The following is a 22,711-nucleotide window of genomic DNA, read 5'->3' on the forward strand; positions in this document are numbered from 1 at the left end:
TAGAAGCAGTCACCCATATTCCAAAAACAGTGTTCAATAAATAAAAAGCGAATTTCAAAATCATCATATAACAAAATGGTCTATAAATCCTCAAACAAACAACAAACGAGTTAACGTCGTACAATCCTTTGGTCCATGATTCTCGGTTATCCACAATCACAAAAGAAACAAAAACATTTTATTTATTTACAGAAACTGTGAGAGAAGATGAAAACTTGGACAAGTAACGCTGCGCTCACAAGGCTTCAGTAACAGAGTAGTGCACCTTGGTGAGCGATGTCTTCAGGAAGATGCTTCCACAGTGAGAGTCTGAGCTACCATCGTCGAAATTCTCATACTCATTGAGAGTATTAACCAGACTTTCGTGAGGGTTAAATGATTTTTGATACCGATCAGAACTAGCGGCTTTACGAGCCTGCCTTTTGTCCCTACCACCACCACCACCACCACCACCACCACTTCCACGTGAAGAGTTGCTGCCCTTCTGTCCTTTCTTTCCATTCTTCCTGTTCTTAGATTTCTGCTGTTTCTTGTTGTTTTTGACACTATGGCACAACGATGTCTGAGGAGGATCGTACACGTCAGGAGCCCATGTCACAGTCATCTTAGGCGACTCCCCATAGTATTGTACTCGGCTACCTTTCATAGCAGATACGAGCCTCACAGGAGCCTGGACATTAGAAGTTATGTCAGCAAACAGTAGGGATAAGATGAAACGCAAATGTGCAATAGCGTCACTAACATTCGCTTTTCACTAATTCATTATTTATAATTGTATAAAACCACAAGCAAGTTCAGATAATGTGCTGTTTTAACTAACAAACTCAAATATGCACTTGGGGTGAGTAAACAAAAAATGTAGATAATCATCTTTTGGTTATGCTGCTCACGACAAACAATGTTGACAGAAAACTCTTAATGAAATTAAAATGAGAAAACAGCAGAACAAATTAAGAACACACTTCCGTGTTGCACACAAAGCCACGCAACAGAGCAAGCAAGTATAGTTACAGCCGCCACAGCAGGATTGCCTCCACAAGAACACAAAAACATGACATACTCAGAAAGAAAATATTCGCATGAAGGAAACGAATAGACAAGCAGTATCTATATTAACGAATAGACAAGCAGTATCTAGGATAATGTCAGCCAAACTCGTAAAGCCTTTCCTTAGAAGCTCCAATGCCCACACCATATATGACTTTGTGACAAAAAAATAATTAGAACATTAGTAGCTTTTAACTAAAACAAGAAATCATAAACACAAGACAGAACTGCAACTTTCTCCCTATTTAGTTTTGATGAGAAGAAAACTTACAGGTAAAGATATGGATCTTGCAAAGGCTTGATGCATAGACTCATTACAGGACACATCACCCGTCGCTACTTGTGGTTTCTTCTCATTGTCTGAAGATTCCTTAGGAGGGGATGTTACAGCAGGGATGGGGAAGGACTTGGATTTGCTTAAACGCTTATTAGCTGAGTTGTTCTCGGGAAGTTCAAGCCCTTTTTGTTTGTTTCTATCATTTGAATTATAGCAGCAATTCACAGCGAGTTTACATTCTGAACTTTGAGTATCTTCAAGGCTCAAGGACTTTTTAAAAAATCCATCAAGATCACTAAACAATGCAGCATCAATTTCTTTCAAAGACGATTGCAGATCATCCAACCCGTCCACGTCTAGGAGAGCCAACTTCTGGTGAACGGAAGGAATATCCATTCAGGCTTATATAAGACACAAGAAATCTGCTAGAACCTGCACATATATCCAAGATATTGTAAAACAATCCCGAAAAGAAACTGGATCCAGGTGCTCAGAAAGAAACATGAAGCTATTATGCCTGTAAAATTCTTAGTAAGAATATAAAAAGATTATAGCACAATACCTCGCACAATAGTAAGGATTGCAAAACCCCTCTCAACGAGTAGCCAATTGCCAGTGACTCGCTTCTCAGAGGCTTCGACCGCTAAAAGACCTCAAGATCAAAACAAATAAATCCTTACCTTACAACTCTAATTTCTCTAGGAATTCCAAATCTCGAACGAACCAAGAGCAAGGAGGAGAAGAGAAGGCTGAAGAATACGAATAGAGCACGAAATGCGCTAAAAGAACCCCATGTTAACTAAGATTACCACGCCGATCACCCTTTTCAAGCCGCTTAAGACGATGCGACGATGAACCACCATGAAAAGAAGTCAAAGAAGGAAGCAGAGGGTGCAGGAAGAGATCAATTGGTACCGAAGGCATACTGAAATGCTCTTCGAAACCCTAATTTTCCGTAGGGTCTAACAAAACCTCAGATTTGCGAGCCAAGAGCTCGAAGAAAACTTTTCAAAAAAATGGAAAATGTGCGAATCGAAAGTACGAATAGAACACGAAGTTTCAGAACATGAGAACCTGAAATCGGTCAGTAAAAAGAAGAACTGGAAATCATCTGATCCGTAACATGCTGCAAAAGATCAGCGACGTTGCAGCGGCGGCGGAAGCGGATCGGATAATTTTGGGAGGATGAGGTCGAAAATAGTGGCGGAATTGGGATCTTACGGAACTAATCCTTTGGGTCAAGAGAAATGAATCGGTCTCATAGATATAGCTGCGAGGCCGAATCAAAGCTCTACACGTTTTCTTCCTTTGACAATTCGCTGATTTATTTGTTTTCAGATATTTGCAATGCTTTCCTATTGGGCTGGGCCTCCTTCTCCGAAAGCCCATTTCCTTTTGGACTGAGCATCCTTATCTGAAAGCCAAGTTCCTGTTGGACTGCGTCTCCATATCTGAAAGCCCATTTCATATTGGACTGGGCCCGCTTATCTGGAAGCCCATTTCCTATGGGACTGAGCCTCCTTATCTGAAAGCCCATTTGCTATTGGACTGAGCCTCCTTATCTGAAAGGCCATTACCTATTGGACTGCGTCTCCATATCTAAAAGCCCATTTCATATTCGACTGGGCCCCTTATCTGAAAGCCCATTTCCTATTGGACTGCGTCACCATATCTGAAAGCCTATTTCATATTAGACTGGGCCCGCTTATCTGAAGGCCCATTTCCTATTGGACGGGCCTCCTTATCTGAAATCCCATTTCCTATTGGACTGGGCCTCCTTATATTGAAGTCCATTTCCTATTCGACTGGGCCTCCTTATATGGAAGCCTATTTCATATTGGACTGGGCCTTCTTATCTGAAATCCCATTTCCTATTGGACTGGGCCTCCTTATATTGAAGTCCATTTCCTATTGGACTGGGCCTCCTTATATGGAAGCCTATTTCATATTGGACTGGGCCTCCTTATCTGAAATCCCATTTCCTATTGGACTGGGCCTCCTTATAAGAACGCCCATTTCCTATTCAACTGGGCCTCCTTATCTGAAAGCCCATTTCCTATTGGACTGGGCCTCCTTATAAGAACGCCCATTTCCTATTCAACTGGGCCTCCTTATCTGAAAGCCCATTTCCTATTGGACTGGCCTGCTTAGTTAATAGCTTATATCAAACAAATATCTAAACTTCTTTTTTTAAAAAAAATTAATTCTCTGAATTTATCAAATTTAAATTCATTTTTTATTTGATAGATATGTGACAGTTGTTCCCAAAGGAGTGGATTGTGAAGAAGTAGATCCTGAGAGGGAATGAATGAATGTAGAAGCTTCTCCCAAATTGAGGCGTTTGAAAACCTGCAATCCATCTCAATAGAAGAATATATGTCAATCCTATGTAGAATGCAAAATTTTATTACTAAAAAAATAAATTATTGATAAAATGAAAATTAAAATCGTTCGCAAAACTTCAAAACTCTACTAAACTTAACGCCCCTGCCTGTATGACGTCGGTTTCCATACGTGCAGGTTTATTGGCGCAATTCGATCAGCCAACCTCTTTCTGATTATCAAAAATTCAGATTTGCTCGAAGATCATGTCGAAGCATTGAACTATTAAACAATCGATTGAAGTGTTAAGTGAATCGAGAACAGAACTATCGACGGCACTGAAATATCGGATCTGTAGAAACCCTAATTCTTTCCGTTCGACAAACATTTGAGCCGGGACGAAAAATTATTAACATCTGCTGAACAAAAGTGAAGAGAATCGACCGAAGGAATTTGTTATTCATTAACACTTTTAGTTCGATATACCTATGACCAGAGAAACCAGGATCTACACAACATGTTACCGTAACTGCAAACGTAAACCTAATCCCAAAATTTACCGATTCGGATTCTAAGAGCTCGTAAATTTGGTTACGGCCTTAGTTCCCTCAGATACGGCATGCTTCGCTAACTCGCCAGGCAACACCAATCGAACGGCGGTCTGGATCTCGCGTGAGGTGATCGTAGGCTTCTTGTTATATCTCGCTAACTTGGAAGCCTCTTGAGCAAGTTTTTCAAAGATATCGTTGATGAAACTGTTCATAATGCCCATGGCCTTGCTGGAGATCCCAATGTCAGGATGAACCTGTTTCAAGACCTTGAAGATATAGATCTTGTAAGTCTCGGTGCTCTTTTTGACCTTCTTCTTCTTCTTATCGCCGCCGTCTTTAGCGATCTTCTTCTCGGCCTTAAGCTTCTTCTCCGACGAAGCTGGGGTCTTCTCGGCTGGTTTTTTCTCTGCGGGCTTCTTTTCTGCTTTGGTTGGCGCCATTGTTCTAAGTAAATAAGATTTTCAGAAATTGAGGTGAAGTCGGCCTCGCGGGTTGAACGATTAGTAGATTCGGGGCGGAGGAGCGTTTATAAAGAAGAATGAGGCGTTTTTTATTCGTTAATTGGACTTTCACGCGGATCGTTGACGTGTCATCAAACCTCACCATTGGATTTTAATGGTTTGCGGTCGAGATTATGTACCGACTTTACGACTCGTTCGGACGGACACGTCATACCTTGCCTATGGAAATAGTTCCATTTCTTTTAAACAACGGTTTGGAAAATATTGTTTTTTACATTTAAACTTTAAAATTGGTTGTTAAATAAAACTTGTTAAATTTTAAAATAAAAAAAAATTGATATAGCAATTGTGAAGGAAGAATCCATAAATCCATAAATCGAGATTTATCTTTTTGTCTTTCGTTTCAATCGTGATTTATGGATCCATGGACCTATGTGTCTATATAGATCCTGTTCATGGATTAACGAAAATATGCAAAAGCTCTATTTGCCTTGAGTCTCTTTCTATTTACGTATGACATCGCCACTCCCCTTGGCAGCTAGATTCGGAACTTAATTTGAAAGTCATATTTCGACCCGAACATTTTCGAGATGCCCCTGATAACCAACAAATGACAAATGTTTTTCCTCATTAGAATGAGAAAGGTACACGATTGACTCGAAACAATTTAACTAAGAATTTTCTTAAAAAGCGAAAAATGGATAATATAATCATGATGCAAGAGAATGTCAGAGTCATTAAATGTCTAATTGTTGACCGTTTGCCGATCAAATCTGTAAAACCCGAGAAGCAGACAAAGAATCCTTAAAGAAATGACCAAATACACAACACAGTAGAACTGTAGAAGTGAGCTGAAAAGTGCAAAGAGAGAATATTTATTCAAAATGATGATGAACAAACTCATCAAACAGAGGGAATGTTACTGAATCTATGCATTCATCTCCCTTCCCATAATACACATGAAGTTCAGAGTCCTAACTGCAGGAACACCCAGCTGCAATCTGTGAAATGGTAGTCCATAGCAACGTTCTTCGATGTCCGAACTTCTTATACTGATCGAAAGACCGCAACTCAGCTGACTAAAACCTGTCGATCGGAATAAATGTATGAGCATCAAGTAAGAACAGCTAACTAATAATCATGTTTGAAATATTCAAGATTTACATGAACAAAGTCAATAGTGAAAGTGAAACAGCAGTGGCAAAAGCATGAGTCCATGCCTGAAAATGATTTGAATCTTCTTTCAAATTCAAGCCGAAAAGGGAGAACCTAAAAGTCCATTGGTAAGGGTTTGGCGTCTCTTAGTCATACCGGCTCAGCGGTTTGAAGTACGAACCTTCAGGCAAACTTATACCAAAAACCCTTAATATTAAGAAGACAGCCTATGACCAGAGGATTTCAAACAGCTCCACCCTCGTTCTCCAACCCTACCTACTGCTTTCGCTCTCAGATCTGAACTGGGACTTGATCTTGAAAGAAGAAGTCAAGTATCGTGCCACGTCTTCTATTAAGAAATTCATTTTGTCTTTTCTTATAGCTTTATAAGAGCAGGAGCAGAGTAAAGTCACAAGGTCTTGTCCAAGTTTCCGAGACGAACAGTGAGTTAACGAAGGCCTTGGGGTGGGCGTGGGTGCCTCCGGGGCATAGCTCTAAATCCCAGTTATTCAGAAAAAGGAACGGCTCATAAAACTTAAAGTTTCCAATTAGCACAATCTAGCAACAATGCAACCTCACATATGGTCTTTCAGAATTTAAAGCATGCAAGAAACAATTATGAGCAAATGCACCAAACAGACCTCCTTTGGCCTTACATTCAGGGTTACCATAAATTTCCTAAAAAATAAACCATGTCCTGAACTTCGCCATATCCTGCCAATAAGATTGTGCAAATATAGTGGAAAGCTTCCTAGTTGCTTCGTTCAAAACATTTTGCAGTATGTAAGTAAATATATGGCAGTTCTAAATTTCTCGCATCAACTACTTGTTTTCTTCATGGCATTCGGAGCATGAAAAGATGTGATATTGATTTCGAAACTCTACGGACAATCAGCGACAAGCTATCTAGGATTCGGGTCATTTCTGGTAGGTTCTAAAGATTTCTTGTTTCCCAAATATAAGGCTGTTCTAACGCTCATCTATGGAGGATAATCCCAATGGGAGGCAAAGAAAATCACAACCGGAGATTTCATGTGGCTAAGCTTCTGCTATTGTATTGTCTACTCAATAATCGCACATCCTCTGTCAAACTATCAGTTAGGCTTTAGATAAACTCCTTTTAGTCCTTGCTTACTTCCATAGCTCCATCTACCACCATGGAGTAATGGAGTAGTGGAGTAACTACTAACAATGATGATAACTATATAAACATCTTGTAATAGTAAGCCCACCGCGAGCAGATATTGTCCTCTTTGAATTTTCCCTTCTAAGCTTTCTCTCAAGTGTTTTGGGCTATTATAAATGGTATCAGAGCTAGACACCGGACGGTGTGCTAGCGAGGACGTTGAACTCCCCAAGGAGGGTGGATTGAGAGATCCCACATCGGTTGGAGAAGGGAACGAAACATTCCTTATAAAGGTCTCGAAACCTTTTCCTAACAGACACGTTTTAAAACCTTAAGGGGAAGCCGAGCTCAAATAGGACAATATCTACTAGCAATGGGCTTGGATTGTTACACATCTCATGCACAAGGAGGATTGAACATTGCCAACTCTCAAACCTCATCAAACAACAGACATATGATATGCCTGTACCTTTCCATCCATAAGTCCTTTACCTAATCAATGAAAATAGTTCTCTACCGACAGAGGTGAACCAATGTCTAAACATACAATAACTACAGGACTTGAGAGAGAAATGGTTTACTCCATGAACTTCACGGAGGGTAGATAACTCTATGACATATACAAATTAAAATCAAACCAAGATATCAGGAACAAACATATATCAATGGCATTTGAGAATAAAAAACTAAGTGGCTATTTCAAAACTCCATTGAAGAGATGTTTTTCTAAAGAATGTCAGAAAAATTGAGAGTAAAGTATGCGGAACCTTTGAGAACTGGCATTGACATTACGATGAAGAATCCGACCGGCGCTCGAATCACCGCCATTAATCAGCTCCCGAAGACCCAATTCGCCCACCTTCTCCTCTTCTTCATTTCCATCTTCTTCCTCTTCGTTCTCCTTCTCTTCTTCCTCCTTTAGTTTACGTAACTCACGGTAGACCTTCCCCTGGAGATTCTCGAAGTAATTCCCATATATATACTCCGGCGTGTACCCGTTTTCTTCATCAAACAACATAATGTGTCCGTGCCATTCCCAAACTCGATAACCCGAGTCCTTCTCCTCGTCAAACCCCACACATATGTGGTGCTCGCCGATCGTGACGGCTTGGCCGGAATTGGGTTTTAATGAATCGGAATTTCCGGCGAGAATGATGCGAATAATCTCTTTCTCGAGCTTCGATTCCTCTTTGGCGAGCTGTGTTTTGTTCTCATCGTTGTCGTCGTCGGAGAGATTCGCGACATCGAAGAGAAGGTCTTCGAGGGATTGGGAGATAAGGGGATTGTTGTTGCTGTTTGGGGGCCGGATTTGGAGCCTCCCCATCAGAGTTTGAATGAGAAGGTTGTCAAAATTCGCAGTGTTGTTGAAGGAGTTCATGCTGAGCGGTTCGAGTTTGGCAATCGCAGAGAGTAGTTTTTCTTCCGAAGGATTTTGAAGGGTTTTAGATGAAGTACGGAATTTTTATGCATCGGAGAAAACCAAGTTTCCTTAGCTTTGCTTCTTCTTAATTTATTTTATTTTATTTATTTTTATACTTTAAATACTAAATTAGTATTTTGGAGAAAATAAAATCTAGGCCCGTCAGTCTCATGGTTTTAATATATGTCTGTCTAATGGGTAGAGGTTTCCACTCTCAGGATGTTTCATTTCACCCACCTTGATGACTGGTGTCTAGTTATAATGTCATTTTCAAAAGGTGTCTAGATATTATCCCTTTACATAACACTGTCAATCTCACAATTTTAAAACACGTCTACGGGGATGAAGCTTTCACGCGCTTAAAGTGGAATGTTTAAAAAATCTCACCATTGATTCTATAAAATACCATCGAACTATCAATTGATTCAATACTAAATATAATGCAATAGTTTGTTGTTGTACTATACTCGATTTAATTTTTTTTTTAACGGGTTTAATTCTATAAAATACCCTCGAACTATCAATTTTCGTGTACCGACCTCTCCCACTGTCGTTACGTTGCAGCCTCAAACCATCAAAGGTAAGCCAAGCAAGATAGAGTTGTAGGAAGCTTGCTATAAATTATAAACATGTAAGAATAGGCAAATCTTACCATAGACGTTCCAGAGTCCTAATATCTACAAATTTCTCAAAAAACTATACCAAAACTTTGTTCCTTGATTTGGCTTCTTTTCCTTCACCAAAATAAAAGAATGGGCAGACTGAAGTGACATATCAGCCACCACCTGCTGCTTGATCGATGGGGGCCAGACAGCTTGTCTTGAGCTTGCAGCTTTAAAATTTCAGCTGTTGGGTCAGTGACAGAACGAGTTACAGAGTTACTGGAGGGAGGTGTCGATGGTCTCCGCCTTGAGCAACAGCTCTTCAGCTTGGATTTTGGCTGCTGCACATAATGATGGCAAGGCGGCGTCGATCGACGGTTTGATCGAGTTGGTGGCTGCCGAGTCGACTCGGACTGAAAACAGAGAGTAAACAGGTCTGTGATCTGAGAATCTGCACTCCCCTCGTACATACCACAGCTGCTTCATTCCTAGCCCTCTCCACAATATCCGATCGCACCTACCAAGTGGCCATAAAAACAAACCGATCAGAAAAGCTTCTCCTTTTTGCAGGTTAACAAGCTCCAATTGGGTGACTTACCAAGCTGGAGTGCGGCGTTTCTCTTTGGATGGCTTGGAGTTGGAGGTCAATGCAACGTAATGGTCTGAATTGGTGATGTATTTGTAAGTTGGAGCGAACTCTATTCGTCCTTCTTCCCACCCTTTGAACACTCGACCAGCCCTCTGCTCTAACTTTAGCTGCCAAGACATCATATCAAAGAATTTAGATTTCCAAATCTTCTGCCAAACTTCTAGTTCGAACTCAAACTCAAACTCACCTGGTCTTTCTCTAGAAGTGCCTGCCAATCGCTGTTCCTAAGAAGCTCATATGTTTCCCCGCAGCCTGTCGAAAGCCGATAATTCAGATCCCCTAGCCAGATGACCTTACTGCATATAACTCTCGTTGTTAGAATCACAAGTTTTATGAGTAAAGATGTGTAACAGCCCAACCCCACCGCTAACAAATATTGTCCCAAAGTATCACTATAAGCCTCATAATTTGTGAGAGGTTTTCAAACCCTTTTAAGGAATGGTTTGTTTTCCTCTCTCCAACCGACGTGGGATCTCACAATTCAGGGAGCCACACCACTTGATGACTAGCTCTGATACAGCTCAAGTCCATCACTAGCTAATATTGTCCCCTTTGGCCGGTTACTTATCGCCGTTAGCCTCACGATTTTAAAACACGTATGCCAAGGAGATGTTTCAACACCCTTGTAAAAAAGCGTTTGCTAACGAGAGGTTTACACACTCTTGTATAGAATGACTCATTCTCCTCTTCAGTTGATATGGGATCTAACCAGATGTTCATTTAATGCTATGATCCACTCCAAACCGTTACCTAAACGGGACGGAGGCCGAGGTTGGGGATTACACTCTCCAACCCCGCTCTTCCCCACGTCCATCTCCATCCTAGTGGAAACACAATTCTCATGAATTCCTATGGCAAATCCCCGTCCCTATCCCTAAAAAATAAAAGATTTTTTCGTCTCTCCCCTTTGTTCAAGGGGAGGTGTTTGATGAAAGTCCCACATCGGCTAATTTAGGGAATGATCATGGGTTTATGATCAAGGAATACTCTCTCTATTGGTATGAAGTCTTTCGGGAAAGCACAAAGCAAAGCCATGAGAACTTATGCTCAAAGTGGACAATATCATACCATTGCAGAGAGTCATGTTCGCCTAACATCCCCTGCCACGTGAACATCTCTAAAGTCATTAGTAAAAAGAAAGCAAAAGAAACTTACTCATGATCCAATATGGTCTCAGGAGGGAGTGGATGAGCTCCAGAAGTAGCTCTGCAAGAATGTGAAAACCGAGTTTTCTTCAAAATTTCAGTCACATCAGAGTTTCTTTTCAACTCATCCCCTTCCTTCTCCCCAGAGGTCAAATGTGTGCACACAAAGCAAAAGCTTGTTCCGTGCAATGTCATGCTGATAGACACAGATCCCTATCAATGCACCACAAAACATCATTCCACAATTCGAGTTTCTTTCAATATAACGGTGGGCAATGGCTCACCTTGTTGCCAAGGAACCCCATCACGCCTCTCCCAACGCTGGAGATTTTCAAATTCAACACGTGTTTATAAAGATCCGCTTCAACCCACACGCACAAGAAAATGCCCACCATTTGTTTGCTTGCTGCAAGGCAGTACTGTCGCCGCCGCATTGCTTTATTACCCGCCGTGCACATCCCGGTTTCGCCACTCCAATTGTCGTCTTCTAAAGCGAGCAAGTCTGAGAAACTCTGCCGTGGCTTCTGGGGTGCTTGCTGCTGGCTGTTTGATGTCGGAGAACCGATGCCGTCGGTGTTGAGCGCTTGGTGGATGAGGGATAGCCATTGGGCAGCTGGCCCACTGTCCTCCGCCCCAAGCACATTGCCTGCGTTTAGAGGCACGATTTCTTGGAACCTATTAACAAATATTACAAGTACTCAATTAACCACAAAACTAACTGACAAACAAAGTTGACTTTCACGGCGGCGCGTGAGGGGATAGAGCTAGATAGGATAGGGGTTGGTGGCCAGTAAGTTAGGTATGGGCATGAAACGACCCTTCAGGTCCACAATTCTAGGAAATCATTTCACTCTTTTTTTAAGTAATTTTATAATCTCAATTTCTACTTATAAAAAAAAATTGGTTAAAAATAAAGTCAAATTTCGAAAATTAAATAAATAAAAAATAGTTTAAAAACTTATTTTAGGATTTAAATAATGATTCCATAAAACAAAAAAAAAAAAAAAAAAGGTCGAGTTTTCATGGTCGCTATCGAACTAACATTTAGAGATAAAAAGTGAAAGCTTACCCAAGTACATAAATGTCAATTGGGGTCGGAGAATTGAGCCAATCCCTCAAGCTCAAGCCTTCCTTTGGTGCCTTTCCTCCAACATTCCATGTCCCCACGAGCATCCTAATTTTCTCGATCAAATTCAAATCAATATTCAATAATTATGTCGTCGAAAAAACTTTATATTATTTTTATTTGAATTTTAAATTTTATTATATTATTCTAGGTTTCAAAAAATACATTTATATATTTGATAATCTAAAAACAAAGTCAAAATCTAAAAATATTTAAAAATTAGACAAGAAAATAATAGAATAATATTGAAAAAATGAAATTAATTACCTCAAGTCGAGAGATTCACTGCAGCTGGGGTTAACTCTAAGTCCACGTGTCTTCTCTATTGACCACCTTTCAACTAGAAATTCAAGAAGCAATCAGAAACGAACACGTCGAGATAAAAACATTAAAGAACAATGACCATCCTGTAAAAGTCAAACTACACTAAATCTTGCACCATCATTTTCCACCGTCCACGTGGCACTGATCCCTAAGATAGCAGAGTTTTTCACCCTATTTTCATGATGAGTTATTAACTAAAAGTCTTTTCACTTATTGTCCACTGATCAAATCAGGTAAATTGATATCTGACGGTTGAAAGCAGCCTGAGATTGTAGAAAATCATTACGGTGTCGAAGTCCAGCAAAACATTACCTCCGATATCTTCCGGCACGACGGCGCAACTGTCTAGATCGGAGCAGCTCTTCCTCCTCTCTATTAAACCAAACACCAAACGACAAATCCAATGAGTAATTTATTTGATCAGAACCAAACCGAAACCAATTAGTAATTTTAATTTTTTTTTTATATAGTTTTTATCAATTTATTCGATACAAAATTAAGTTCAAAATGTCATAAAATTAAAATTAAAATATAATAGATCAATTTTTTTAATGAGTTAAGAATTTATTATACATAATAGAAAGTTTAAATAATTACCTTGGGCAACGAAATCGGACGGAAAAGCTTGCTTATCGGCCGGAAAATTGAGCCACTTCCTTGCAACAGCCCTCGGCCACGACGACTACGGCGGAGAAACAAGTCGACAAAACAACATAAGCAAAACCCAAAAACGGACAAGTCGGAAATTCAACCTCCATCCTTAAAAATCAACTCTTACCTTAAAGATCTTCCCTCGCTTCATTCCCATTGCTTCGCCGCCGTCAACCTCCGAGAAGCGAATCTAAAGCGATTTTTATTCCGACCAAAAACCACCGACTGAAACGGCGGAGGACAATGATTGCCAAAATATCCAAATCATAAATCAGTAATGAATGATAGTATCTTTTTCTTTTTTCTTTTTTTTTTTTTTTTTTTTAAATCTTAAACAAAGTAATTAAAAAAAAAGCGTAATTAAGTGGACGATTAATAATCAAATGACAAGAGGGGTTTGAAATAGACCTTAATTATTGCTTTAATTAGCGTTTTCAACGGCAATATAAAAGACCCAGTTGCAGGACAAAATGGAGACAGCCAGCCTCCGGCAAGGAACCAAAAACGTAGAAAATGAAATACCAATAAAATAGTAGAGAGAGATAGAGAAATTTAATTAAATCAAATCAAATAAAAAGGAATGAATTTTCAGCAACCCTTTTCAGATCTTACGAAGATGATCAAAACCCAGTTCCAAAAAAGTGAACTTTTCTCGGAATTCCAACTGGGATTTTCTCGGGAAAAGTTCCTGAGAAAATTCCTTCTATTGGAAAAAAAACTAGAAAGAAAAAAATTCATACTCGAGTAAACTAATTTGATTATAAAAAAACAACATTGCGAGCTGAGGAGCTCGTGAAGAAAGTAATAACAGAAAATGAAGGTAAAATTAGGAGAATTGGAAGTGGAAAATTACTTACAGAAGGAGGGAGGAGGGTAATTTTTCTTTTAGGAAACCATAGTCGAAGTGGAAAAGGAGGGGTTGTGCGGCGGCCGGAGGAGGCGGAGACGGCGGATGAAAGGAGGTTGAAGGTGGCGATTTGGAGATTCGTGGTAAAAAGTAGAAAGAAGGGAAAGGGAGAAGTAGTTGGTGTTCCAAATATTCGAAAATGTGTCGAACTGGGACTGCCGTCTCTCGTCTTGTTCTTACTTTTTATGCAAAGACGATGCCTCTTAAAAAATTAATAAACAACTAAAATCTGGCTAACTGTCCCTTAATTTTTTTTTACTATAAAAATTAGAATTTTAATAAATATATTTTTTTTAAATACACATTAATTTATTATGTTAATGAATAATATTTTTCTATAATTAATCCATTATTATCTATGTTAAAGATTCATTCTTTCTACTTTTGTATTAAAGAAAAACAATATTTTCCCTTATATTAAATAATTAAAAATATTAAAAATATTGAGAATTGAATGCTTTAGATCAATAAGTACCATATGTTTTATAATAATGATTGTAGCACTCTCCCTCTCCATTCATTACCCCATATGTACTTTTAACTCACTCGCTCGTTCATTTAAACCTAAATTAATATTTTATTGAAGTCTTGTTTGAGACAACTCAATCATAAGAGTTTAATCGAGGTGCATGATTAAAGTTTTGAATATTCTCGACTTTATGATTAGTGTTAAAAATAGTTTAACTTTACGATTGCAATAAAATGAATTAAAAATATATATCATTTAATTACAATGTATCAAACTCAAACCGTAAATGAAAAAGACAGTCACACTTAGAGAATAACTAAAAGGTTAATTGAGATTATTTGAGTCTTTAACTTCTTCGTTGATAATGGTGGAATCTTCGGCTAGGGTGAAGCTGTAACTAAATAGTCGTGATCACCCAGGGTTAGGTCAATTAGGTCACAGGGCTGGATGATCCACTTTTCATCTAGCCTTTGTACTAACTAGTAGGATTTGAGGTGGATCGAGGCATTCTAGAAGAAATTTTCATTTATTTACTTATTTTTTGGTTCCATATTTATGAAGACAGAATATTCAATTTGATACCTCAATCTTTTAATTAAGAATGGAAAATTACATATTTAAATAAAAGAAAAAAATTCCAAGGATTATTAAAATTAACGAAATTAATACTTTAAACCGGAATATTGGCATTACACGTGGCCTATGGGTGGCGTTTAAGGAAGTCAAAGAGTTTGACCATGTGAGTGCGCCACACCCGATCACGTTCTCCATTACATTAAACATTAAACATAAAACAACCCCGGAAATTAAATAACAAAAAAATTAATTTAAGGTTTATTGTTTTTGTTTGGATTTGGCACTTTATATACGACAAACCAATAGCGGAGAGCCAAGTGTCCCATTATTAGGGAGATTCCACGCGGACGGCTCTGTTGCCTCTTGCAGATCCTGAAGATCTTGACTGTGATTAACCTAACGCAACTACAGGTGGTGGTAACAATTCACCTCATGAAATCATATTAGATACGAAATTAATTTAAAAATTAATCCATCAACTTAGATTACAAATTGTTTCTATTTGGAACGAACGTGGGATTTCACAACCCATCCATTTGATAGCCAACGTCCTCATTGACATACCGTTCGGTATCTGGGTCTGATACCATTTGTAACAGCTCAAAGCCATCGCCAACATATATTGTCCGCTTTAGTTTGTTATGTATTATCGTCATTCTCACAATTTTAAAACGCATCTACTGATAAGAGATTTTTTCTTTTTTTTTTTTAAGAATGATTCATTTTCTTTCCAACAAATGTGGAATCTCACAATATTATACCATGACCTAAAAAAACACTAATTATTTTAAATTTAACCGAAGATTTAAGCTATCCAAAAGAGAGAATAATGAAAACAGGATATATTCTACGCAAGATCTCGAACAACAATAAACTCAATAAACAAATATACCGAAAGATCGATTTCCATATCAATAATTTTTATTTTATTATGTCAAAACCTATCTCAAATCATAGACGTGTACGATAAAACATAACATATATCCAAATAAATGTAAAAACTTAGAAAAAGTACCTTGATTAGCCCTTTTTAACCCATAAAAGCAAGCTTATACCAATATAAAACGATTAAAAACATATAAAATGGGTTACTTTTGTTGACTAAAAGATCTAACCTCAATCTACCAAAATATTAGAAAAGGAATATAACAAATAATTAAATCAGTTTTTTACGGACACGTACTGATAATATCAACTTTTTTGACTTTCCCATGATGGGATTCTTAGTGCACTGTTATGTTGATAGGGAGCTACGAAGAAGGTCGGTCCAAAAAGATTAATATCTTTTATTATCCTTAGAAACTTCTAATTACATGTCATTAATCTCAATTAATATTCAATAATCAAATCTCTAATCTCTTTTTCCTTTTCTTACAATAATTATCCGTAGATGTTAATCCATAATTTGTCGTCTTCATGTCATAATTATTTACCTAATTATCGGGACCCTCCACGTATCTTGTATCCAGCTAAAATAGGTAGAGAAAAAAAAAACAAACCAAATTTAAATGGATTTTAAAATATGTTCGAAAATGCTTTTTAAAAATAAATGTATTTAAAGTATAAAATATACTGAAATGAATGCACATAAAAATCTTTGTTCTAAAATTATTTCATTAGAATTCTTAAAAGCATATTATAAAAATTAAAATAAAGTCAAACTCGATGCAATCACGTGGGTGAATAATAGAACTTCGTATTAATTCTCTCAAGCTTATATTATAACGTATAGACTATATATTTAATTATTAGTAGACTTTTTGTGGGATTTATTTGGTGAATTTGACTTTCCATTTTCATGTGATTGCCAAGCTTTATCCTACTCATCTACGAGAAGACGGGTCATCTAATCATGTAATATAAAAGTTATATATATCATATAATATAAAGTTAATGTATCATATAATAGCCGATCTAATTCAAACTTTCTTAATTTTCATCGTATTAATTCAATTTCGTTCTTTTATCAAATTAAAAATATAATAGTCTAGATTCAAAAAAGTTAAATGTCGTCATAAAAGTAATTATTCCGATAAATAATTTAACATAAAGTATTTAATTAATGATTAATTTATATAAACTAAGTTTAAAAGTGGAAGTAGAAGTTGGGTTAATGATTGCTTCATAATGGAATGATATAAGAGTAGATTAACATAATATATTTACAATTATGTCAACAAGAGATTAGTGGTTGGGGGAAGTGGGATTAATCATTGAAATGATTTTAAGAACGAGTAATTAAATTGACGTGTTTATTTCATTTAATGATAGAATTGTATGGTCGTTGTGCAATTTTCTAAACGTTCTACTCTGAGTAATCATGGATCGAAAAAAACTATTTGAATGAACGATCAAATAGAAAAAGTACAAACCGACCACCAACCAACCCAAATGGAAAAAGTTTGATACACAAAATCTCGGTTGCGGAATGAGATTAGGGAGATGAACCTCCCACTAATCAAACTGATTAACATTAATTAATCATTTTCAACAAAATTTAAATAAACTTTTGCTGTCCAAATTGGTCCGTGTCTTGTTCATATTTTCATGGAATCTCCCGTGTTTTTGGCATTTTGGAAGCACTACAAAATCTTTAACTGTGTGTTTTGTTTCTTTCTTTTATTATTTTTTTTCTCCCATTAAATAATAATGACATTGAATTGGCTTAATCTTTCTTGTTTAACAGCATAATTTGAAGCATGATTCAAGTGAGTATTAGTTTTTTTGGCCCATCAACTTCAACCACCCACTTTGGAAGATTAAATTAATCCACAAGTTTAAATTTGAAAGGAGTTTGTTTTCCTTTACCAAACTAGTTTGCAATTTGGACACATATTTCATTATTATTTATTTATTGAATTTTAAAATTTAAAAGAAAATTAAGAAACTTAACTTTCACGCTTGTCGTCTGCGAGGACTTGTCCTCGATCGAGTAAGGAATCTTCCTTTAAACGGAGAATGACAGACCCGTTAGAATCTAACGTTATATTATTAGAATAATTTTTAATAAAAATCATAAGAAAATTATGTATTAAAAAATTATTTCAAATAAATGCATTTAAAAAAATGGAGAAAAATTTTAAATTCGGTACTTTTGGGTTTCTGGGCCTAAGGCCCAAATCATGAATTGAAAAGCCGGTGGGCTTTGTTTTCCGGTGAGCGGCACCGGAAAGGGCACGAAATTTGATGTCCCCGCCGAGAGATGGGACCCACTTGTTGTTAATCATGGTTAGGAAAATAAACTGCTATTCCAGAATATATTTTGAAAAAAGAGATTTTGGCGGGTTTTTGCGTTCTCTTGTAAACGACGTCGTAGTGGGTATTACCAAGATTTCTGTACGTGATCAGGGTTTCCGCTCACGGTAGAGTGTGTGAAGGAAACCAGGGAGGATGAAGCTTGTGATGAAGAACAATTGGCGAACAATCCCAATGATGTTGAAGCTCTTTGATCGCTCATGGAGGCAAGAGTTATAAGTTTCCTGAAGCTATTAACGTTCTTGATCGTTTAATTGAACTTGTCGAGTTTAAAAAATGAAGGTTGAGTTTCATTTATGTCACGTCGCATTAATTGATCTGGAGACTCGGAGGCCAAGAATTCCCCTCTGGATACGACGTAAAGGTAATGGCGGCATAAAGTTCCGACACTTCGACATTAGTTCCTTCCACCTGCCGCTCGTCTCTCTCAATCATTCGCCAATTTCGTGTCTCCGATTCGGCTAGGCTTAGAGTTTCTATTCCTTATTAACTTCTCTTCGAATATCACGTTCTGCAGATTTCCGTGTTTTATTGAATCTTGAATCTGAGATTTAGAGGTGTCCTTCACTTGCCTGTGGTGGAATTCGAATGTGTTTTTTAGACTGTTCATTTATTTAGAAAGTGCTTTAAATGCGTGAAGTGGAGAAGCCTCGACCTGCTTCTACAAAATAGGTAGAAGCTCACGGGAATCACTTGTCTTAGCTGGGTGAACAGTTTGTGCCAGTTGTTTCTTTGTTGGGTGTTTTCTGTTTGGCTCTTGACCAAATTTCGGGAAAGGAAAAAGCGTAGAGAAATGAATTTGTTTGTTTGTTCTTGTGCTTTCGTTGGATGTACTGAGGTATAGCGCTAATCGAGTACTTCGATTTGTAGATATCATAGTTTCTCTAGCTCTGTGCCACAATTTTCTCAGCTGGAACTTTGGGGCTTTTGCTTAAAATGCTGATAAAAGTTGCAACCCCATTACCCTGCTTTTCTGATTGCTTTGATAACTTGATTTCAAAACCCAAATGATATGATATTTGGTTCATATGTATTTATTGTTTTCATTCGTCTGCAATATCAAGCCTCAGAGGTTATTGTCTGGGCTTGAATTCTTAGCTAAAACAGGTTCTCAAGAGCTTACCTTTTTGACTTTCACTCCTTTTTTTTTATGTTTTTTTGCAGGGATTTCTTTATAAAATCATCTCTTTCTGTAATAATTTTTCTGGACATAACTGAGGCGCGTGAAAATAAGTTGCTCGGAAGAGTGATTGGCATCCAGGTACTTTCCGGAGTTCACCTTTAAATTGAATTTCACTTTCGTTGTTGTGAACTCTTCCCTTCTCCCCCTTCATCTCCTCTTCTCTCCTTCTGTTCTTCAAGTATTTCCTGTGAATTTGAAAAGAATATCTTTGGTATATAAATTTCTCTGATCCTTCACCACTTCCTGCATTAAGTTGATCTAGCCGATCTTTTCTGTGGAATAATCGTGAAAACAGAACTGATTGTTTGGTAAAATGAATTCAGAAATTGTAGTCCACGCTGAAGTTGGGCAGTGAGTTCTTTAGGCAATCTTAAGTATTTTAGCAGAAGAAATGACTAAAGTGGCTGAACCCAGAAGGAGGTCACCCAGCCCCGTTGCCACATTGATGGGTCTGGATGCGATGATGGATCTGGATGGGATGCCAGGGATGCATCAGCCAAGGAGTTCTTTGCAGGGGACGGTATCACCTGAAAAATCTCAAAGGGTTGTAACCAATGAGAAGCTACAGGGTTCCAAGGAGTTCCTTGACGCACTTGCAGTGCTGGATTCAAACAAGAAACTTCTGCTGAAATATCTCCAACAGCCAGATTCTCTGTTCATGAAGCATCTGCTTGACATAAATGATGTTCTTCCCTACTCTAATTGTAATGATATGGTAGCTATGAAATCATCAGATGATGAGAATCATGTGTGCTATGACTCTGGTAGGAAGTCAGAAAGGAGGAATCCACGGAAGAAGCATAGAAGATCTCGCAAACATTGTAGCGCTCATATCGTCCCCCCTGATTTTAATTATGTTGCCAAAAGTTCTCGAATTAAAGTAGAAGACGATGAGGGATTAGCCATCTTCCCGAAAAGAATTGTTGTTTTGAAGCCAAATCTTGGAATGGCCCAGAATTCTTCCAGGGTTGTTATACCGTCCTCACATGCTTTTCAATCTGATTGTAGGAAGCCATCAGAATCTGAAAGGACAGAGAACAGGGAGATGGAAACTTTGAGAATGAAAAATCACGAGGTTAGATGTTCAAAAGAAGTGTCCAAGAAAACTAGGCAAGTGAGAGAGAATTTTGATTATGGTTCCATGAGTTCATCTCTTGGAATTACAAGACATGATAGGAACAGAAATTCTTTCGTTGGGAATGATTTAAATGGTCAATGCCGGTCTTCATCATTCCGTTATAAACAGTCATCCTTGAGTGCAGAGGCTAAGAAGAGACCATCAGAAAGGTGGAAAACGACTTGTGACTACCATGACACCGGTGTGGTCGGTAGGAGTTGCACGCTGGCTGAGATGCTTGCCATGCCCGAGAAGGAAACTACGCTTACATACATGGAACCAAGGTATGTAGGAGAATCCAGCTATAAAATTGATAATGAGCAGGGCATTGAACCTTTTGGTATAAGCAGTAGGGATGGCTGGAAGGACATCTGCTTAGCAAAGTTATCTAGATCAAGATCTCTTCCCGCCTCATCAACTGCCTCTGAAATTCTTAAAACAAATTCCGAACCTCTTAGCATGGATCCATTCAAGTGGGAAAGAAAGGAAGCAATCGGCGAGATTTTGAGCCAAAGGGAACATACAACCCGAAGAAACTCCAGATCTAGGAGAAGGAAATCTCATAGTTCTATCTGTTCACTTGGGGAATATAACGACACTGTACTGGAGATCTGCACTAGCCAGAATCAAGACAGTGATTTTAAAGACATTGATCCGGCGGATAGAACTCTTCTGGTTGATGAGGAATCAACACTTTTCCCTGTGAAGGATCAAACTGATGGTTTTGAAAATTGGATGGATTTGAGAGTGAAATCCGATGAAACAATTGTATCATCTAATGAGGAACTTCAACCTGAATTGCCTGTTCATTCAGTAGTAGAAGATATTTCTTGCTCTGGTGACCAAGATTTTTTTATCTCTAAGGTTTGTCTCCAAATCCTCTCGCCCTACACTAAGAAATATTTTAACTATGACATCCTACATCTTGACAATTTTTCCCCCGGTTTCAACATTTTGTTATGTCCAGGAATTGTCGCCCGTGGCATCTGAAGATACGTCGTTCCATTTGAAATCTGTACTTGGATTAGATTCTCCTGTAAGCTCAAAGGAAGCTGATCAACCCAGTCCAATTTCAGTTCTGGAACCTCCGTTTACAGATGATCTACCACCTGGTTCTGACTGCTTTGGGAGTCTAAGTGCTGACCTCCATGGTAATTACATAAGTAAATGATCGTAGCTTCTTGTCATACCATTGACCCTTCTGATTTTTCATTGTGAAGGATGAAAAGGAAAAAAAATAAATAAAAATAAATAAATTATTGAATGGGACAATTTTCATTCATCAGAGAAGAAAGAGATGGATGTGATCTGAGAAGTGAGAATTATAAAGTTACTACTGTGTACGCCTATGATCTCACTCAGGACTAGCCAGGCTGCTGCCAAGAAAAAAATCTTATGTGTTTACTATCTTTTGTTTTCTAATTCGATCTCCTCTGTCTCGTGATACAGAGCTTCGAAGACAACTCAAGTTACTCAAGTTAGAGACGGGAGCATTTGCTGAATCTGAAGAATCGCAGCACATCTCGAATGATGAAGATGGAGGGGAAGGATCCATTGGGTTTCCTGAGGAGAAGTTTGCATGTAAAGCTGAAGAACGCTGGGAGTTTTCATATCTAAATGATGTCTTACAGAACTCAGCTTTTAAAGATACTGACCCCAATATGTTCATCGCAATGTGGCATTCTTTGGACTGCCCCGTTGATCCTTCTATATTTGAGGAGCTCGAGAAGAAGTATGCGGTTCGGTCCTCTCAATCAAGGTCAGAAAGGAAGCTACTTTTTGACCAAATAAATTTAGGAATTTTGGATATTTACCAAAAATTCACTGACCCTTATCCATGGATAAGACCCCCAACAATTCAAGTAGGGTTTAATGAAGGGCTCTGCAATAATTTGTGTAAGTTTCTAGGTAAGCAAGTGAAGAAAGTAGATGAAACCATCGTAGAGGAAGTGCTGGGAAGGACAACTCAATGGTTAGTGTTGGGGTATGATGATGTAATAGGCAAGGAAATTGAGAGAGTAATGGTAGATGAACTCATAGCTGAGGTAGTTGACATGTATTTATAGATGATGTAGCTCTCATGTTGAAATAAGATGTTAAAGCTTTCAAACAAATTGCAAGAGCCAAAAAATGAAGGAAAACACCTATTTTTTTCTCTCCAGAAGATAGAGATATTATGGCGTTGCCATTTGGCTTCACGTTCATATATTTGTCCCTTTGAACTCACCTTGAATTCACGGTGGTAAAAGTTTGAACAAACATCTCTAGTCTCCACAAATCATCATGGCACCCCACAATAATTCAAAACAAAGGATCAATTCAAGGCTAAAATCTAAAGCATATGTAAC

At 38.0% G+C, this 22,711-nt stretch overlaps 5 protein-coding genes across 8 annotated transcripts; 1 reads left to right on the top strand and 4 right to left on the bottom strand.

Annotated features, from left to right (window-relative positions):
- Positions 1–37: 37 nt before the first annotated feature.
- LOC111790413 (uncharacterized) lies at positions 38–2,116 on the bottom strand. Of its 2 annotated transcripts, none has more exons than XM_087122155.1 (3): positions 1,887–2,116; positions 1,319–1,746; positions 38–670 (listed from the first exon to the last, which is right to left on the bottom strand). In XM_087122155.1, exons 2-3 carry the CDS (start codon positions 1,718–1,720, stop codon positions 236–238), a joined length of 837 nt encoding a protein of 278 aa, XP_086978281.1. In that variant the 5' UTR covers positions 1,721–1,746; positions 1,887–2,116; the 3' UTR covers positions 38–235. The 2 variants fall into 2 exon arrangements, with proteins under 2 accessions (XP_086978281.1, XP_023527066.2); XM_023671298.2 differs by having other exon boundaries at positions 1,319–1,756.
- A 1,960-nt stretch (positions 2,117–4,076) lies between these two features.
- LOC111791039 (putative histone H2B.3) lies at positions 4,077–4,711 on the bottom strand. The gene has a single exon (XM_023672219.2). It carries the CDS (start codon positions 4,635–4,637, stop codon positions 4,218–4,220), a length of 420 nt encoding a protein of 139 aa, XP_023527987.1. The 5' UTR covers positions 4,638–4,711; the 3' UTR covers positions 4,077–4,217.
- Positions 4,712–5,374: 663 nt separating this feature from the next.
- LOC111789960 (uncharacterized) lies at positions 5,375–8,427 on the bottom strand. The gene is made up of 2 exons (XM_023670702.2): positions 7,707–8,427; positions 5,375–5,744 (listed from the first exon to the last, which is right to left on the bottom strand). The coding sequence occupies exons 1-2, from the start codon at positions 8,315–8,317 to the stop codon at positions 5,738–5,740; spliced, it is 618 nt and encodes a 205-aa protein (XP_023526470.1). The 5' UTR covers positions 8,318–8,427; the 3' UTR covers positions 5,375–5,737.
- A 527-nt stretch (positions 8,428–8,954) lies between these two features.
- Positions 8,955–13,917, bottom strand: LOC111791006 (DNAse I-like superfamily protein). The gene is made up of 11 exons (XM_087121993.1): positions 13,714–13,917; positions 12,984–13,081; positions 12,803–12,887; positions 12,518–12,577; positions 12,149–12,221; positions 11,825–11,929; positions 11,040–11,430; positions 10,766–10,968; positions 9,798–9,906; positions 9,560–9,717; positions 8,955–9,478 (listed from the first exon to the last, which is right to left on the bottom strand). Exons 2-11 carry the CDS (start codon positions 13,011–13,013, stop codon positions 9,238–9,240), a joined length of 1,455 nt encoding a protein of 484 aa, XP_086978119.1. The 5' UTR covers positions 13,014–13,081; positions 13,714–13,917; the 3' UTR covers positions 8,955–9,237.
- Positions 13,918–18,170: 4,253 nt separating this feature from the next.
- LOC111791004 (uncharacterized) lies at positions 18,171–22,517 on the top strand. 3 transcript variants are annotated; one of them, XM_023672172.2, is made up of 5 exons: positions 18,171–18,427; positions 19,228–19,324; positions 19,570–21,227; positions 21,331–21,514; positions 21,813–22,517. In XM_023672172.2, exons 3-5 carry the CDS (start codon positions 19,638–19,640, stop codon positions 22,427–22,429), a joined length of 2,391 nt encoding a protein of 796 aa, XP_023527940.2. In that variant the 5' UTR covers positions 18,171–18,427; positions 19,228–19,324; positions 19,570–19,637; the 3' UTR covers positions 22,430–22,517. The 3 variants fall into 3 exon arrangements, with proteins under 3 accessions (XP_023527940.2, XP_023527939.2, XP_023527941.2); XM_023672171.2 differs by lacking the exon at positions 18,171–18,427 and adding an exon at positions 18,480–18,901; XM_023672173.2 differs by lacking the exon at positions 18,171–18,427 and adding an exon at positions 18,923–19,135.
- The last annotated feature ends 194 nt before the right edge of the window (positions 22,518–22,711 follow it).

This window comes from Cucurbita pepo, chromosome 3, assembly GCF_057944985.1.
Source record: "Cucurbita pepo subsp. pepo isolate OVF chromosome 3, ASM5794498v1, whole genome shotgun sequence".
Lineage (NCBI taxonomy): Eukaryota > Viridiplantae > Streptophyta > Magnoliopsida > Cucurbitales > Cucurbitaceae > Cucurbita > Cucurbita pepo.